General features: G+C 29.4%; 1 protein-coding gene across 1 annotated transcript; it reads right to left on the reverse strand.

Annotated features, from left to right (window-relative positions):
- Nucleotides 1–1,012: 1,012 nt before the first annotated feature.
- On the reverse strand, nt 1,013–2,277 carry LOC140955331 (uncharacterized). Its single transcript, XM_073407798.1, has 2 exons — nt 1,705–2,277; nt 1,013–1,606 (listed from the first exon to the last, which is right to left on the reverse strand). The coding sequence occupies exons 1-2, from the start codon at nt 2,275–2,277 to the stop codon at nt 1,013–1,015; spliced, it is 1,167 nt and encodes a 388-aa protein (XP_073263899.1).
- Nucleotides 2,278–13,991: the final 11,714 nt, after the last annotated feature.

A 13,991-nucleotide genomic window follows, 5' to 3' on the forward strand; every position in this document is an offset into this window, starting at 1 on the left:
TACATCCTGTTGACGAGGAACTTTATTTTTTACGATTGTTTTTAAACCATATTAAAGGGGCGACAAGATTTGTTGATTTAAGAAAAGTTGATGGGATTGTTTATCCAATATTTCAACTTGCTTGCAAATCATATGAGCTTTTAGGCGATGATACAGAATGGTCTGAGGCTTTTTGTGAAGCCATCACAACTACATCGTCTCCACAACTTAGACAACTTTTTGTCAACATTGTTTTATCTTGTGAAATTGTTGATCCTTTGGTTTTATTCAATCACTTTTGGCATTCAATGCATGATGACATCCTTTATAGGTTGAGAATATCTTTTAAAATGCCAAATTTTATTTTATTTATGATCAGCTTAAAAATTATGTGTTATATGAGCTTGAACAACTTTTCAATGATGCTGCAACAACACTTCAAGATCATAAATTGCCAATGCCTATTGACCAATTGTTAATTGAAATTAGGAACAAGATTCTAAGAGAAGAACTTAATTATGATCTTGCTGACCTTAAGAGTCAACATTCATTAAATCTCCTTCTTCTCAATAATAGGTAGAAAATAATATATGATTCAGTTGTTGCAGTTGTCCTTTAAAAGAAACAAAGTTTAATATTTTTTTTGATCAAATGTAAGAATTGTATAGATAAAAAAGAAGCTGGAGACCAGCAATACAAGGAAAACAGAACGAAGTCCCTTTTCTAAAACAAAAGCAAGACAAGCTTGCTGGTTAGAAGGCAAAAGGGAACAAACTCCCTTGTACAAACCATAATCAAGACAAGCTTACTAAATAGAAGCAAACTAAGGGAACAGACTCCCTGTATCAACCTAGAATCAAAGGGAACAGACTCCCTCGAACAAATATCAAATCCATAAGGCAAAACAACAATCATACAATGAGAATGTAGACTACTTACTTCTTAAACCACATGAATGAACGAGGAACATAAGCTAGACCATGTGGGGACAAGATAAACATGCATGCACGTTAATCTACCCCAATCAATCCAATCAGAATGCAACATTGTAAGCCAAGTGATTTTTTTCATGAAAATACAATATAGTGTAAAATAGGATTTGAAATTTTCTGAAAACAGCCTCAACTGATTTACTAGTGCTTTCAAAAATTCTCTTGTTTCTTTCCTCCCAAATCAAATACACAAGCACAACAAGGGATACTCTTCTCATTCTCGGCTGAAGCCCTTTTTTGTTGTTTTGTAGAACACTGGTGGCTCTACTTAAGGAAGCCATATTGCTGTAAAGCTTGAGCCAGAATCTGACCTTTCTCCAAAGGGAAGATGACCAGTCACAATTGAAGAAGAGATGAGCATGAGACTCATCAGCGCTCTGACAAAGAGGGCATATAGGGTCAGGGGATAGAAATTGAAGACGATCTCTCGTTTGCAGCTTGCCCAACATTGCCAGCCATAATGAGAAGCTATGTCTTGGAAGAGACCATTGCTCCCAAACTACGTTAGCCCAATGAACAGGATCCGATTTAAGCCTGAGGAAGTCATATGCATTGGCTGTAAAATTACTTGTTCCAGAGTGCCAGCTTGAGAACAACTGCTGAACTGGTGCAACCCTCCACAATGGATAATCATTCTGTTACGAAGGGCGAAGATTGACTTCCATAAAGGAGAGTCGGTTTTTTTGACATCCAAAGACCAAATTGAGGCTTGTGCAATGTAGTAATGGCTTACCCATCGAATCCAGAGGGAATCAGCTTTCAAGTGGATATTCCAGAGATGCTTGGCGAAGAAACTATCATTTCTAGCTTTGATGTCAAGGACCCCCAGACCCCCTTCATATTTTGGTAAACATACTTGCTTCCAAGCTACAAGAGCAGATTTATTTCTAAGCATGTCTCCAGTCCATAGAAAATTCCTGCACAAACTGGTAATCCTGCTGATAACAACAACTGGGATAGGGAAGATACTAATCCAAAACTGCACCATGCCATGTAGGACAGATTTGATTAACTCTAGCCGACCTGCATAAGAGAGATATTTTCCCATCCAATTCTGAATAGCAGATTCTAACCTGTGAATGAGAGGGGAGTATTGGCTGGCAAGAAGCCTATGGGGGCTGAGAGGGACACCGAGGTACTTAAACGGAAAGCTTCCTTCGGTGAACTGGGAGAGGCTAAGGATGGCTTGCTTCATATTCTCCGAAACACCAGCAAAAAAGATAGAGGATTTGGATGCATTAATTACAAGGCCAGAAGACTCCCCAAAAATTGTAAGTTGCTGGAGAAGAATGTTAACGGAGGCCATGTCACAACGGAGAAGAAAGTTTAATCTTTGTTCATGGTCATAGAGGAACTAATAAAACTTTTTTTGTGGCATACAATCATCAATCACATCAGATCTGAGGGGTTAGTTGTCCTTGTTGTGGCCTCATTCGGTATTGCATCTCTTTTATTGCCAGGCGGTCATACCATTCAAGATTCAAAATCCCACTTACTATTGATGAATTATCAACATGTGCCATCAATAAAAACACACATCTCTCTAGCCTTCTTGAAATAACTTCTCATATAGTTTGGGATGAAGCGCTAATGAATAAAAGATGTTGTTTTAAAGCCCTTGATCGTTCAATGCGTGATGTCCTCTCAGGGTGTGACAATTGTAGTCGAGATCTTCCATTTTACGGTAAAACAGTTTTGCTTGGCGGTGATTTTCACTAAATATTGCCAGTTATTTATGATGGAATAAAAGAAGAAATAATTAATGCTTCTCTAAGCAGCTAAGCTTTATGGCCTAAATTTACTGTATTAACTCTTATAGAAAACATGTGTCTCTCTACTTATGGTCTGGCCGCTGAAGAAAGAACTAAAATCAGCGAATTTGCTAAGTGGATTTTAAGCATTGGTAATGGTGATATCTCTGATTTACATTTCTTTGGTGAGTTAGATGATTCTTTTATTAGTATTCCCTCAGATTTACTCCTTCATACTTCATGTGATCCAATTTCAGCCATTGTCTCAACAATTTATCCATCTATTTCTGAGCCTCAAATGGACCCTTGTTATTTTAGATAAACAGTCATTGTAACACCGAAAAACACATTAGTTACTGAAATTAATGATTTTGGGCTTACTATGACACCTGGCAACAAACATATCTATCTTAACATATATTTTATTTCAACGTCATCAAGAGAGACTAACATTGCCAATTCATTATATCCAACAAAAAATATCAACGAACTTGAATTTAGTGGTGTGCCATCTCATACACTTGCTTTGAAAATCGGGACACCAGTCATATTGCTTAGAAATATCAACCCATCTATTGGTTTATGTAATGGGACAAGGTTTGTAGTGACACAGCTTTCAACAAGAGTCATTGAAGCACATATAATAACTGGGTCTAATATTGGTAATAGAGTTTTTATACCAAGAATTATCTTTCCAATAAATGAAGGATGGTGTCCATATACGATAAAAAGATGTCAGTTTCCTTTAAGGCTGTGTTACGCCATGACAATAAATAAAAGTCAAGGGTAATCATTGAAAACTGTTGGAGTCTTTCTTAAAGAACAAGTCCTCACTCATGGCCAACTTTATTTCGCTCTCTCAAAAGTCACTTCAAGAAAGGGTTTAAAAATTATCTCATGCAATAATCAAGGGGAACCTTCTCATTATGCAAAAAATATTGTCTATAAAGACATTATAAGCGCTCTTCCTAAAGGTTGGTTTTAAACCCTTTTTCTAATGGTCTGAAACAAATCAATTAATCACTTATTGTTTGTTCATCGCTCTTTTACAGATGATTAGATTTCAACTTTGCCTTCAGAAGTGTTCCTTCTTTTTCCCTTTTGTTTGGTCGCCTATTAATTAGCCTCATTAATACATTTGTAAGACGTTACTTTTTATTTTTACATTGCCTTTGTAGCGTTTTATAGTTATTGGTATATTATAAATTAAATTTCTTTAAAATTTAAAATCACTAGTTCTTATTTTATTTAATTTTTTCCATTCAAGATCATGGTGTTGTCTATCCAAAACATAAAAAAAAATACTGCTTTTACACATCCCTTCATGCTAGAGTTTGCCGTGTTTCGATTCCTAAGCTCAATGGTTAGACTAGTAGTTTTAATTGCATATTTGCTCATAACATGGTAAGCTCATCTTTTGCACTTTGGTTTTTATAGCTATTTTTCAATTTTTTGTTTTTTTACTATTTTGAAAACGTTTTGACCGATTATCATTTATAGATGCACAAAAACATAAAATTGCTATTTTTTATTCTATTATTTTTTTTACATCTGTAATTTTACATTACATTAATGTATGATTCTACATTGAATCCTTTTAAATTTTATATTCTTAATACAGGATTTAATTCTTTTTAAACCTGTCTTTACCATTATTGAACAATGTTGGTCAACTTTGTCTTTACACTAAACACAACCTGAAAACCTTAATTGATTAGTCTAATAAGTTGTTGGATAATCATCATCTAAAATCTAAACAACTTTGTGATTTGAGCTTCATTTTTTATAATCGAATTACATTAAGGTTACAATAATATGCACTATGCAAATCTATTCATGAAAATCTAATTTCTTAAAAATAATTTCCATTACTTAATAGAATGACTATGATATATTTTTGATTTGTGTACTTTTTTATATCTAAAATAATATTATACCAACTACTATTGTAATCAAAAGCTCTTGAGTCAATAAAATAAGAATTTTAAGGATTCAAGATGCATTAACAGGAAAATGGGATAATTGTAATATCTATGTATAAAATTTATATTTTTTTTCTTAATTAATTGTAATAATATATATTTTTTATTTAAATAAATTAATTTTTAATTTTTAATTAAATATTATCGTTCACTTTCCATTATAATCATATCTCAACAAAATTAGCACTCATCTTTTCCCTATTATTATTTTTTCTTCTTTATCAATAACAACTTTGACAGTTTTTCCCCCCTTGTTATAAGTTGCTACTCTATGTCATTATACCCCTGCCATATGCATGATCTTGTTTCTGTAATGTTAATACCTATTTATCAGCCACCTGCATCAATGTATACATGGCTGGAGATGTGGAAACAATAAGGTATATTTGTTTGGTCCTCCATTATCTAAACAATTCTTTTAATATGAAACAATTTTCAAGAGGGTTTGGTTTAAGAAACTTATTCAAGGTTGATATCTAATGATTTTTGTGTGTTGTAAATAAACAATTGTAAATTGTTGACTAAATGTTATCTGTTGCTGAAATAAAAAACCACACTCCTTAATTTTTTTCAGTGATGAAAATTTATGACTAAATGTTATATATTTGATGATAGTGTAAAGACAAATAAATGAACAAATATAAATTGCAACATGAATTGGCCAAATAAATAAAGATGGGAATCTAATGCACAAATTCAACAACCATCAAAAGGGAAGAAGATACAACATAAACAAATTTGAATACATTCTCCTAGCAAGCAACGCCTTTCCTGGTTGGTTAAAAAGCAAATGGAGAAAAAGAGAAGTTGGTCTCAAAGTCCAACAAAGCAAGAAAAAGACAACCATTAATCCTGTAGACCAATAATACATGCACATACAAGCAGCGTAAAGCAAGCAAGCCTTAACATGAACAAAACAGCAACCCAACCGAAAAGAAGGATAGAAAAGCTCAACAAATCTATTGAAAACAAAGGAACCACACATATTAATTATGGATGCATAAGAAAACATACTAAAAAAAAATAGTAAGAGAGGCAATGGAAAGAGGGAAAAAAAAACTAAACTGATGGTGCAACAACCAACAAGAGAGGCAATGGAGAAAAATAAAAAGAGAGTCCAACAACTGGTAGGCAAAGAAACACACAGACCGGGGGCAAAGAAATACATAGACCGGAAATAGACAAAGCAAAAGAAACAACATTTGGCTGTAAACTAAAAAAGAACATGGCATTTTAAATTTTTGGTCACATGAAATATAGAGGACAATTGCTGCACAAAGTGCAAAATCTTATCTCTAACCAACATGATCATATTTCCCATGCAAACCAGATAGCCCTCCTCCCAATATAAAGAGATCAAGGTGACAGCAAATAGGATACATTTTTTGACGGCAAATATTATACATTTAATGCATACTGGCCCACTAATTTAATTAACAACGTAGAACCAAAAGAAAACAAAGGGCATGGCTGCTAGCAAATAGGATTAGGACACATTTTGTGATAGCAAATAGGATACATTTCATACATACTGGCCCACTAATTTAATTAACAATACAGATCCAAAAAAAAAAACAAAGGGCATGGCTACCAGCAAATAGGATATATTTAATGCGTACTGGCCCACTTATTTAATTAATAATGCAGAAGCAAAAGAAAAGAGAGGGCATGCGTGCACAAATGAAAACAACAAACATGCGGGCTGACGTAACTGTTACAATCCACAATTGCATGAGTCTTAATGAACAGGAATACCGCAACATGATTTAGTTTCTTTGTTAATAAGTTAGCCTCATGATTTATTAACTCACTGGAAGGGGGTTAAATATTTGTTTTTCAAATAAAAAAAATTATTTATACAAGGTTTTTTTAATGCATTTTAGTATTTTATTTTTTTTAAGTGAAAATCAAAAAGTTTATGTATATATGTAATCAAATAAATCGAGAGTTGTGTGTGTTAATGAATGAAAAAGAAACCATAAACAATAACAAAAAATAAAAAATAAAAAAAATAAAAGACAGATATAAATCAAGATATTTAATCTCATAATATATATGGTTGTGTTTGTTAAATTTGTTTATTAAAATAATATTTTTATTCAAACAAACAATAATAGAAATAGAGACACAAATTAAATTTATTGAGTAAACTAAAAGAGAAAAAAAATTATGTTAGGTTGTATATATTAAAAATATTATTTGAAAATTATTTTTTTATTTTAAAAAATTATAGATGAATCATAAAAAAAAAAACTCTACAAAATTTAAATGCATAACAAAAAAATAATTATCATTTAATTTATGCTCTTTAAGAAAGATGAAAGAGAAGAGATATTAATCTAAATATAAATAAAACAAATTTAGAGAAAAAACCATATAAAAACACATTAATTTAAAAAACAATAATTAGAAAAAATGATTTAGAAAAAAAAGGCAAAGGCTAGAAGCTGCTAGCTTAGCCCATTTTGTCAAAGCCCGCATGACTAGGCTTTTTATTGTTGTTGTAATTGGGGTGGACAACGCATTGTCTAATTTTTCCAAATCTCAACCGATATGGTAGACGGAGATTAAGGCTGAGTTTTTTTTTTTTTTTTATCTAATAATCAGTTTTTTTAACTCATTTTGACTCTAAACATCTTCAAAATCATTATAAACATATCCATGACTTAAAAAAAATCATCCCAAAAACCAAAATGAACTCGAAAACAAAAAACAAATCGAGCTCATATTTATTTTTTCATTAAATTTAAAGGTAAAAAAACACCCAATATGAGCTTCCTTTAACAAATAGAACCATTTCACACAAACATTGACTATTGTAATGGCATAAAATCAGTGTCACCAATATTTCTCTCTCTATTGCTGGAATCCAACGACCACTCTTTCTCCTCTCTCAATCAAGGACTAAAAATATAACAAAAATGAATTTGAAAAAAAATTAAGGCACCAAAATAGTTTAATTTATGTTATTTTGAAAGTTAGAGGACCGAATTGTATCTTTCCCAAAACTTTTGGAATGCCACCCATATTAGGCCTTTTTTTCATTTCAATTCCTATTCTTCTAATCCCACCATTGACAAAGAAATCAGAAATAATTGGTCTCAACTTAAGATCAAATAACCGAACCAAAATAAATTTTAAAAAAATGAATAGGGCCATCTATAGTGACCTGTGTGGGTGTGAACATTGTTGACGTCTATAGTGAATATCCCATATGTTTTAATATTTAGTATAATAATAATAATAATATGATCTATATGTTGTTTTTACTCTTTCTTTCTCCCTCCTTTACTTTAAATTTGATATCCATGTTACCAATTATTTTAGTTTGTAAGATGTAACTCAATGATAATTTCAGTAAAATAAAAGAGGTGAAATTTTAAATTCAAGTTTTGATTATCAATCCATAACTAATATTAAGAAATATATAAAAATTCTTTTTTTTCTTGAGAAGAATTTAATTACAATTATAATTATTTTTTTCATTTTTCATGTTTTTTGACTATATTTTTTAATACATGAATTTAGTATTTATGAAAAAAAAAGTCTTGTTTCTATAAAATTCCAAGAAAATACAATAATTAATCAAGAAATTATAATAATAATATTGATTAGCTAGCTCTTAGAACTCAAATATTAAGAAGAAGAAGAAGAATTCTCCCTTCCAATGATTTTTAAATTTAAGTTTGACCATTTTTATAAGATAAAAAAATTACTATACCACAAATATATAATGATGATCCAGAATTGAGTTTAAGTATATAGTTTCCCATAAATAATTTCAAAACTAGCTCTCTCTGTTTTGTTTTTCTCTTGAGGATGCCTTATTGATAAGCATAAAATAAATATATTTTTATTCATCTTATGTTATATTTTTTTTCAACTATGTTTTAAGCATAAATAAGCATATAAGGGATTACTGTCGAAAAATCTACAAGGTTTAAAGACTTTCTAAAATATTTTCTATTAACACGAATGTTTCTTTTTTTTACAAAAAAAAAGGTGTCGAGCATCTTAATAAAGGCTAAGAGTTTGATATAGTAACAACAAGCCTTAAGAAAAGTAAATACCAATTTCAAAAACATTTTCAAATGGGCAACTTTTGAAACTACAAGAGGATGAATCATGGTTTGCTAATATTGTCAATTTTCTTGTAGTTGCTATATTTTTTAATGACATAAGTAAAGCAAGAAGAAATAAAATAAAAAAATGACTCCAAGTATTACATATGGGATGTACCTTATCTTTGGAAAATAAAATCAAATTAGGTTATTAGAAGATGAATTCATAACAATGAAATTCATTTCGTTCTTACTTATTGTTATAGTTATGCATGTTATAGATATTTTGGACCTAAAAGAACATCTAGGAAAATTTTGGATATTGGATTTTATTGGGAAATATGTTTAAATATGCCTATGAATTTTGTAAAAGTTGTGAACAATGTCAGGAAATAAGTGGTTTGTCAGACATAAAATGCTGCAAACACCTATGTTGTATTGTGAAACTTTTGATGTGTGGGGTATGGATTTTATGGGACCTCGTCCTAGTTCTTTTGGGTTTATTTATATATTGCTTGTTGTTATTTATATATTGCTTGTTGTTAAGACTATTGAAGCTCTGATGCAAAAGTATGAAGTATATTACTGAATAACTACAACTTATCACCCACAAACTAATGGTCAAGCTGAAGTTTCCAATAGACAATTTTAGAAAAGATAGTAAACCCCAATAAAAAAAGATTGGAGTTTGCCATTGTTATTTTAAATGTTTTTTTTCTCATGGTGCAATTGAAATCAAAAGTATTGAAACTAAAAAGGTTTTCAAGATAAATGGTTACAAATTTAATCCTTTTGTTGAGAATTTTAAAGGCATTTCTAGTAAAAAGATTAAATTGGTTGATCCAATTTACGAGGATGCATGAAGCGAAGACAACTCTGTCTAAACAAAAAGACAACAAAGAAAGGTGTTTTAGGGAGGCAACCCAACGTGAAAACAATCCACAAAAAAATAAAATATAAAATGCAAAAGACAAGAAATTTCTTCTCTGTTTTTGTTTTACTTTCTTTTCACATCATAATTTACTTACTACCTTGCCTTTTGTGTAGCACCCAACTACGAAATCTCCTATACTAGCACCCATACCTACACCTAGTTCTAACACCATTTTCTAGCTCTACCATACTATACTAATTCTTAGCAAGACATGACATCACAACAACAAATGCAGCAGCCAGATCCAACAGGATATGGAAAAAACAAAAAAACATTCTAGATGAAAGAAAGTCACTATCATGGATGCCAAAATAATGAAATCCCAGCATGTCATCAATGTAAAATCAAGAGAGTTTTCTTTCACTAGTACTTTTTCTTTAATCATTTAAACATTGAGGACAATGTTCAAGCTAAGTGTGAGGGGGATTATTATTGAAATTGTTTCGAACTTTTTTGCATATCATGAAAGTTTCAATGAATAGTATAGCATGTTAGGTTTGCCTTTTAATGAGACTAATGTCATTAATGATATATAGTAGGATTTATTAAAAAAGTCATAATATGATTTGAACAATGATCTTACTTCTTACAGAATTTGATATCAAGTTCTGATTTTTGGAAATAGAATAACTAAACTTGATAGAAATAAGCCAAACTTGAGCCTTAAGACCAAAACATCTATATTGGTCTCTATAATTTATTTTTTTATGAGAGATTTTCTTCCATCAATCATTCTTTTTAGGACTTGCCATAATTCTCTTCAAAAACATATCTTACATACATGCATACATACATAAAGATGATTAAGGAAAATGTTTTTTGAAAAAACCATTTAGCCTATTAGCCTACCTTTGAAACAATATTTCTCTTTGAGAAAAATCCTTTTGAGCCTATAGATTTTTTTTTTATGCAAACTAATAATTCAAACCTTAAATCTAGAAACACTACCTTACCTAAATCATGAAGATGATGAGCAACCATATCAAAAGTATCCATCAAACCATAACTCAAGCTCTGTTATAACCCTTGAAAAAACCTTTTGATTTATGGCATGCATGTAAATAAATGGTGGAGAGAGAGAAGAAGAGAAAGCTTATAGTAGAGTATTTTTTGTGGAATGAATTTGAGTGAAACACCAACCTTTTCAAACACTTGAAGAGTGTGGAAATAAGATGTCGAGCATCCCACTAAAAGTTGAGAGTTTGATATAGAAATGGCAAACCTTAGAATAAAAAAACAGATGCAAATGAAGCCTCTAACATGCCATGAATGAAAGGATAAAGCTGAGATGATTGAGTAGTGTATGAAACCAGGTCAGAAACAAAGTCTAAGTTGTTGCAAAGTTGGAATTACAACAGAGTTATGACAGTAACAAGGTCTATTTTCAACACAAATTTTGAGAGATTTAACCAACCTTAAGGACTAGATAAACAAGGAAATAATTAAGTAGCACCATGACTTCTAATTAACCTAAGAATCTTGAAGGAAATTCGGCAACCAGAGGAGAATAAATAGAGCAAAACACAAGTGGAATGAGGTAGGCAACTAAAATAGGAGGGATGCAACATTCTTTTTTTCTTTGTTTTTTAATTTTTCAGCAACTATAAACTAAACTTTGGCTTTCATTTCAGATGAATTTTATTCCATTATTTTTTTAAATTGTGAGAAAAGATATTTATAACTTTATTTCTGGACATTCAAGTACTTGTTTTGCTTAAATTTGGCACATAAGCTATTGTTTTTCATTCAAGCTTTTTGAATGGTTTATACGGTAGGCATGCTTCTTCTTTTTTGTGAATTTTCAATCTGTAATTGTTGATTTGAATTAAAAAAAAAAGAAAAATAAATGAATTTGGTTAATTTAACTTTTAGGTTAAAAAAATAAGACAGGTAAAAATCATTAAGCTTTTTAACGATAGCTTGGAATACTTGATTATTTTTGTTTTTCAAGCTTACTTCACTGAATATAAAAATTTCTTTTCAATTTTTAATTCGATTGATGTTAAGAATTAATTAGGAGCTTTTTTTCTAATTAGTTTAATATGTTTTATCTTCCGTTCTTAAATGAATTTTAGTATTTGCTTGAGTTAAAAAAAAATACTTATTCTATTTTGATGATCAATCTAATTCGTTGAATGGACAATCTCTTTGAACCGAACATATAAACAATGAAATATCTTTTATGTTTTATTTTTAGAATTTTAATTTTCTTTAAGTTTTCTCATTAATCTCCAGTTTATTTTTTTTTAGTTTATTGTAAGAAGAATTAGAATATTTTTTCTTGCTTTCAACCCTGGTTATTAAACTCGGCCCGACACGACGGGTCTACCCGAGACCCGGATGATCTGGTGGCTAGATTGATCTGGGTTTAATAAAAGACCGGTCGGGGCAACAACCTAGTAAAACCTGGTAGGTTGACCCATGACCCGGGCGAGATCTAGTGTTTTTTTCTTCTTCTTTTTTTCAAATGTGGGATTTGAAACCCATTAGTATATATACTCTATGTTCCTAAAAAAAAAAGTTGTGTTTTTTCAATGTGGGATAAAAAACCTTTTGGTTTAAATACTTCAACTTAAAAAGATAATATAGTATCTTTTCAATGTGAGATTTGAAACATTTTCATATATATACTCTATGTTTCCAAGAAAAAAGTTATGTTTTTTCAATGTGGGATAAAAAACTTTTTGGTTTAAATACTTCAACTTAAAAGGATAATTTAATATCTTTTCAATGTGGGATATAAAATCCTTTCATATATATATATATATATATATATATATATATATATATATTTCTAAGTAAAAAATTATGTTTTTTCAATATGAGATTTGAAGTCCTTTCTTATATATATTCTATGTTTACAAGAAAAAAATTATGTTTTTTCAATGTAAAATTTGAAGTATTTTCTTATATATATATTCTATATTCAAAAGTAAAAAAATTATATTTTTTCAATGTGAAATTTGAAACCCATTAGTATATATATACTCTATGTTCCCAAGAAAAAAAGTTATGTTTTTTCAATGTGGGATGAAATTTTTTTTTTTAAATACTTCAACCAAAAACCTTAACTTAGTATCTTTTTAATGTGGAATAATTTTTTTTAAAAAATATTCTTTTAAATTTCATTATTTATAATATGTATAGCCTATATTTATATGAATTGTTTTCTTAATTTTTTCATATTAATTATTAAAAATTTTAATATTTTTTTTAATTTTTCCGGGTTGACCAATGAAACCTGAGATCCGGCCCTTTGATCGGATCAACTCCCTAATCACGTTTAATAATTATGATTTCAACTTAGCTTTCAATATAGTGCTATATAGAAAAAATCAAGTCTTAAAAATTAGAATTAATTTTGGTGATTAAGTCTTAAATATAGCTTTCATTATATATATTTATATATTCTTTTCTCTTGTTATATTAAGCCCTCGTAGATGAAATATTCCTGGGCCTATTTTATAATATGCTATATCTGAATCTACATTTTTTTTCATTTTGTGCTCTTAAGAGCACCATTCGCATTTATTTTCCCCGCACAAAAAATGGCACTTACTAATTCCCTGTTATTAATAATAAAGTTATTAAATCTAATAAAAAAACTCAAGTCAATAGTTAACCGGATTAATTTTAATTAATAAAAATCAATTCAAAATATTATATTTTATTTTTTTAAAAAAAATATTTTTTTAATTTTTTTCAAAACAATTTATATTTCAAATTAACTCATTAAATCATCCAAATCAATTTCTATTTGTTTTAATTTTAAACTAAACTTAAATTAAATTTTATGTCAACAAGTTTACTCAAGTTTAATAACATTCTTAATACTCATCTATCTTATTATCTATCTACACTTGTTTATCTATAATACTAGAAACTTTAAATTAGCCCCTAATCTATTATACAATTCTAAATTTTGCTCTGAGCAATATATTTTAACAAATAAGTTCAGAAGGTTTGAAAAATTTATCAATTGGGTCTTTTCATCAATTTATAATAAATTTTTGTATAAAAATTGTCCAAGGAAATAATGTTTTATAGCATAAATATTAAAATAAAATTGATAAAAGGGCTCAATTGGGAAATTTCTGAAAAACTTGGGACTAATTAATAAAATTTATTTTATTACTTGATTAAAGTAGTGTTGGGGAACAGTTCCCAGGCTCAAATGCCACACGATAAAAAATTGAATTATATTTATTGAAAATTATTTTTTAATGCATGTATTTTTATCATTTGTATATGTTGTTATTAAAAATATATTTAAAAAAAATATTATTTTAAAA

The sequence above is a fragment of the Populus alba genome, chromosome 1 (assembly GCF_005239225.2).
Source record: "Populus alba chromosome 1, ASM523922v2, whole genome shotgun sequence".
NCBI classification, from domain to species: Eukaryota; Viridiplantae; Streptophyta; class Magnoliopsida; order Malpighiales; family Salicaceae; genus Populus; species Populus alba.